This window comes from Bos indicus x Bos taurus, chromosome 26 (assembly GCF_003369695.1).
Source record: "Bos indicus x Bos taurus breed Angus x Brahman F1 hybrid chromosome 26, Bos_hybrid_MaternalHap_v2.0, whole genome shotgun sequence".
Classification (NCBI taxonomy): domain Eukaryota; kingdom Metazoa; phylum Chordata; class Mammalia; order Artiodactyla; family Bovidae; genus Bos; species Bos indicus x Bos taurus.
In genome coordinates this window covers 38,266,283-38,272,282 of record NC_040101.1, presented here as the reverse complement: position 1 = coordinate 38,272,282, position 6,000 = coordinate 38,266,283, and the positions used below count along the sequence as shown (strand labels likewise).

At 48.4% G+C, this 6,000-nt stretch overlaps 1 protein-coding gene across 1 annotated transcript in view; it reads left to right on the top strand.

The window, feature by feature from the left end:
• Positions 1–758: 758 nt before the first annotated feature.
• Positions 759–6,000, top strand: part of HECTD2 (HECT domain E3 ubiquitin protein ligase 2) — a 74,124-nt gene continuing 68,882 nt past the window's right edge. Inside the window, exon 1 of the mRNA XM_027528590.1 lies at positions 759–1,039. Within this exon, the coding sequence (XP_027384391.1) occupies positions 902–1,039 (138 nt within the window). The 5' untranslated portion in view covers positions 759–901. The remainder of the gene's footprint in view (positions 1,040–6,000) is intronic.

Genomic DNA, 6,000 nt, shown 5'->3' with positions numbered 1-6,000 from the left:
ATTTGGCAGTCCAAGTAGGGACGGGAAGAACAGGAATGGAAAGTGTGGCCTGGCCGTCCCGCCCTGCGGTGGGGAAGGTGGAGCCCACGGCGTCTCACTTCCCCTCTCCCCACCTCAGCCTTTTCCTTTGTAGATGGGGGCTCTTGGGGCATCTACAAAGGGTCGGTCGACTATAAAAGGAAGGTTGTCTCCTGAGGACGCCCAGGCACGAGACCTCGCTCTTGGGGCAAGCGGGTGGGCGGGCAGGGGTGGCACGGACAAGCAGCGGCCCGAAGGCGACGGTTTTGCAGGCGCTGGAGAGGAAAAATCCCCCGCGGGTCTAGGCGCCCCAAGTCAGGGCCGTCCGTGCAGAGGAGGCTGCCGCGCTCGCCCCGCCCCACAGAAGCCATTCCGGAACGCTCTATCCCCGCGCGACCTTTGCTGGCTTCGCCTTGTCCCCCAGAGTACCGACTCTCTAGTCCCGACCCCCTCCTCGCCGGTTCGGGCGACGATCGGCAAACAACATGGCGGCCCGGCTGCGGCGCCTCCTCTCCAGGGCCCCGGGGTTGGCGAGGGTGGCAGTGGCCAGCGTCCGGGCCCCGCTACCTGTGAGCCGAGGCGGGGGCGGGGAGGGGGCGACAGAGGCGAGGAGCTGGCGGGAGCCGCGGGCTGGCGGGCCCAGCGAGCGGGGGCGGAGGCGGGGGCGGGGCGGGGCATCCGGGCGCGCGCGCGGCGCGAGCGCGGGGCCGCGGCGCGGGCGCGGGCGCGGGCGCGGGCGCGGGCGGGGGCGGAGCGGCGGCGGAGGCTGGACGCGGTGGCCCAGAGCCCTCTCGCGGCCGCGGCGGCAGCAGCGCCAACCCCAGCAGCAGCCTGGCCGCCGCCGCCGCTGCCGCCGCCTCGCGCTCCAGCCGCCCGGCCCGACATGAGTGAAGCGGATCGGGTGCCCTCGCCCGCCGCGCCGCCGGCGGTGGCGGCGAGTGCGCCGGAGGAGAAGAAAGGGAAGGAACCGGAGCGTGAGAAGCTGCCGCCCATCGTGTCGGCGGGAGCCAGTGCCCCTGCGGTAGGTGCCGGGCGGGGGCCGCGGGGCGCCCCGACGGCCGGTCGCGAGGGGGGCGAGGGGCGCCCGGGGACCCGCTTCACCTCCAGGGAGCCCAGGACCCGCCCGGGGAGAAGCGCTCAGGCTGCCCTTCCTCGGGCTGAAATCGAGGAGTTGTGTCTCGAGGACAGCCGTGATCATTTCTCGAGCTGCACCTTCCACCCTCGGGGAATGCCGGGGTGGCCGAGTCAGCTGGCTGTTTTCGGTCATTTTCGGGTTTGGGGGCTTCCCTCTTTCTCTAAGGAAATGACCAGCATTTTGGAGTCCATCGTCTCTTGGATGAGGATAAGGTGTCAAGCAAGCGGGAGTGGGTTTTCCGCTGAGCCGTCTGCCTGCCGTGGGAGAGCGAAGATTTCTCCCCTTTTCTTCGCTTTTTCTTTCCGCTCCCCCTTCAGACTGAACAGGCTCTGAGGCGAGTTTCCACTTAATTGTGACCTTTCGGTTGCTGTCAGGATAGTGGGAGGTAGATGCCTCGGTGATGGGTTTTCTTTTTCATATGGTACAGACATGTGACGTAAGGTGGGGAAGCTTTTTTAACCTTATATTTAAACTCAAGGGATCTAAGCTTCTCGGGGATGATTTCCCAGCTGGATTTTCTTAAGGATTATTTGGAGAGCGCTTTCAGGCTTCAAACTACAGATTGCCAGATGATGTAATGGGACAGCCCCTCTTCCCTACTTTTACTGGTGGTTATGACTGTTTACTTTGGAGCGCGCACACACACAAAATTAACCTCTAATTTTTAAGATTTTTTTTATTTGATCCCATATTTATGTACTTCTTGAAACTTCAGTACATTAAAGAGCATGACTTACGCAGCCTGTGTGACAAAATAGTAAAAGTTTAGAGAACATGATACATTTCCCTTATTCCTGGATGCAATTCATTTCCTAAAACCTCCCTCTTAAGTGACTAAGAACTTACTAAAATAGCTAACTCTAATTTAAAATGTTATAGAAATAACGTTTGATTCAGTAGGTTTTTGGAAAATGTCTAAGGATTGTGATAACTGAAAATTGTTAGAACGAGCATCATACCTTAAATCACAGCAAAGTGTAGACAGTGATAAAAAGACACTTAAAAAAAATTACTACCGTTGATTGGTAAATTGGAGTTGCAGGTAGAAATTACTTTGGGAAATGCTTTGAAGGAATTTGTCATTCAGCTGCTTATAGACCCAGTTCTTGCTGTTGATTTCCTGGGCTTTTGGAGCTTATCTGGGGTGTTTTTAACTGGCAAATAGTATTTCAGCAGTTTATTTCTAAGTAAGTTTAAAACAATGAATGCATGCACGCTTATACTAATAGTTGTGTTAATGGGTTTAAGTCCTCAAGTAAGGACGCTCCCCAAAACTTATTTATTTCTGTGTAATTGAAAAATCGAAGGCTTGGAATAAAAACTTGGAGAAATTGATACAGTGTGGACATAGGTCTACAGACTATTATCTGAAACCTTGGGGCTTTGAAATTGAGAGTTCTTTGGATTTTAGAAAGTTAATTTATATGTATCATGTATACTATCCACAGTGGGGTCCTGGCCAGTTCTTCATAATTAAGCATACTAATAACTCTGCAGTGAAAAGTGTGGGTTGTTCACACTAAATGAGATAAGGTCTATTGGTAGCTTCCTATCAGTTCAGCTCAGGTTGGATTGTCAAAAAGTTCAGTTCAGGTATGTGTTTAATTACCAAATGAACTCTTTCAGTCTTAAGAGCTTAGAGGATTTCATAAGTGTAAATAAAGGAGTATGGGCTTGTACTGCTGGACAAACAGAAGAACAGAGTTCAAAAAGTTTTTTAAGATCTTGAATAAAACCTTGAAAAAAACATAGGTTAAATTAGAAGCTGATAAGAATGAAGACTTGAGATTTTTGAAGGCAATTTCTGGTACCTTACAAGCAGAGTTGGTAACATTGTTTTTTTGTTTGTTTTAATGACAGGTTTTTGTTTTTTAATGACATTCAGAATTTCAGACTCTTTGAAATGATAGAGTTCATCATTAGCACTGAGGTTTTGAGTCACGTCAGGAGAGAAAAGGAGTTCTCAGGTTTTGCAGCAAGTGTTAGGAGAGCAAGGGGGAGGATGGAGAAACTTAGCCAGTAATGAAGATACTTGGTGTGTATTTGTTAAAGAGAGATTTCTAGAGCTGGAATTCTGAGTGATAGCGGTGAAAAGCCTTAGTCAAGAAAATGTGCGCTTGATCCTCCTGAGGATGAGAAAGCCAGGCAGCCTGGATGACGTCCAAGCTCACCAGTATAGATGGGAAAGCCTTGGTGTGGGGGACAGGGAAAGACAGCTTGTGGCCTGCTTGGTTCTTTTTTAGCCTCCATGTGGATCAAATAGAGCTTCTGGAGGTTTGCTTAGGAAGCTGAGTACTATCAATAACTTATCTTTTTGAGCTATTTTAGTGATGCCTACTTTTTGCCCCAGGTTAACAGCTCTGTCTCTGTTGATTGAGTTTATGACTCAATTACTGTAACCTTACAGTACTGACATTTTCCAAAAATCACCATATTACATTTTTATGAGAGTTTGGAAATAATTTAGAATGACAGCTCCCTAAAATAAGCAGAAGGCCAGGTTATGATGACCCTGATTACACTTGAAGAGTTGGGACTGTATCCCAGAAATTTTTTTTTTAAAAGGTGCAAAAGTGGGATTGACGGTGCCGGAAAAACAACCCTAACGGTGCCGGAAAAACAACCCTAACGTGATTGATCCTACAACTTCTAAGCATGCAGGAAGTCCATTCCAGCCAGGAAGTGCCTAACACACAAACCCGACTGACCATGGATCCCTTGGTAGCTTGGTGAAGTCCAGGTTCCTAGATCTCACCTTTGCTCACCGGTTCTCAACTTCTGCTGCACGGGGGAATGGGAACTTTTGAAGCCATCGTTGCTCAGGCCCAGATGCAGGCCAATTAGATCAGTTCTGGGAGTGGGGCTCAGGCAACTACTTTTTTTTTTTTTAATTCCCAGGTGTAGCAAAGATTGAAAATTGATGTTCTGTGTACTGAATTAAAAGTTCCTTGGAGTCTGTATTTTAACTACACTGCCCCAAGTCTGCTTAGTTTATGGAGCAGCATTTGAAATGGAATAGTAAAAGGTATGGGTTAAGTGAATGAGGCACACCAGAAATCAGGTGTAGTTTGGGGAATTGAGAGAAATGGCAGTTAAAGTGGTTCCTCGTTAGAGTGGCTCAAGGGCCCAAGATAGAGTCCTCAGAAGCCTGTCAGTGTTTGGAGTTTGGCTCTGCTGCTGTGGAGAAGTGATGCAGGCTCAGAGAGCTAGGGGGAGTAGAAAATAAATATGAAGGACTGATGATGTGAGTATTTACTGAAGTTGACAGATTGGACTGGAGAAGAATATTATAAATTAGTTGCTGATGTAATATGGAAGTTAGAAAAAATTGGTGAATAGGGAAGGAGAAAAGGGTCAAAAGAGGAGCAAATAATAGTGATGAGTGAAGATGAGTCTGTCTACCTCATCATCATGTAAAATATCATGTATGAAACGAGATGCCAGTCCGGTTCTATGCACAATACTGGATGCTTGGGGCTAGTGCTCTGGGACGACCCAGAGGGATGGTATGGGGAGGGAGGAGGGAGGAGGGTTCAGGATGGGGAACACATGTATACCTGTGGTGGATTCATTTTGATATTTGGCAAAACTAATACAATTATGTAAAGTTTAAAAATAAAATAAAAATTAAAAAAAAATCAGGTGAGAAGAGAAGGGGAGACTCTTCATGGCATAGGTTTATGAAAAAGAAGTGGGTTCAAGAAAGAGCTGCTGCTGCTAAGTCACTTCAGTCGTGTCTGACTCTGTGCGACCCCATAGATGGCAGCCCACCAGGCTCCCCCGTCCCTGGCATTCTCCAGGCGAGAACACTGGAGTGGGTTGCCATTGCCTTCTCCAATGCATGAGAGTGAAAAGTGAAAGTGAAGTCGCTCAGTCTGTCTGACTCTTCGTGACCCCATGGACTTCAGCCTACCAGGCTCCTCCATCCATGGGATTTTCCAGGCAAGAGTACTGGAGTTGGGTGCCATTGCCTTCTCCGAAAGAAAGAGCTGGACTTTACTTAGGTCAGGGCAGTGAAGGGAAATGGAGGAAATCAGTTTAGGATGGAAAGGGAAAGTTTGCCCGCAGTGAAGGTCAGGAGATTTGTCAAGTAGGGGGAAGGCGAGAGCAAGTCTTGAGGTATGTGGAGAGGATTTGGTAGGAAGTCCAGTAATAAAAATGAGAAGTTTGTACAGGGTCTATCAGGGGTGTGTCACCTGGCTTGATGGATCCGCTGGGCCACAATGTAACTACCAGTTATTGAACCTCTATTATGTTTAGCTTTGGGCTAGATGCTACAGAAAACACAAAGTTTAAAAAAGAAAAATAGATTCCTGCCTCAGGGTAGGCAGAGCTAACACAGGAAAACCCAACAAAGCAAAGCAATGTGTAAAAGCCACCATGTGCCGTAGAAACAATTTGCGCTCTAGGAGATCAGAAAAAGGAAATCAGCGCGTGCAGAACTGTGAAGAAAGGCCTTTAAGCAGTGGTAATTATTTAAGCTGGCTGGCCATTGAAGGGTGATAGGATTTGGATGGGCAAAAGCAAGTGGGAAAAGAACGTGAACAAGGCTTAAAGGGAAGAATTAGGGAGTAATAAAGTCAAGCCAATGGAAGCATGCTGGCAACTTGTGGGAGGTAAATGAGATTGCATGGGGGCTGGACCAGATCAGCAGGCAGGGAAGTTGGGACTTTTTTTTTTTCTGTGCTTCATGGGAAACCATTGGAGTTTCTTAAATAAAAGAACAACAGAATGAAATTAATGGAAGTGATTAGAGGTAGTTAGACTGGAGGAGGGAGGAGAAAGAGGGCAAGGAAGGAGCTTTGCAGTTCATACAAGAGATGGAGCACCCACTAGGGTCATGGCCA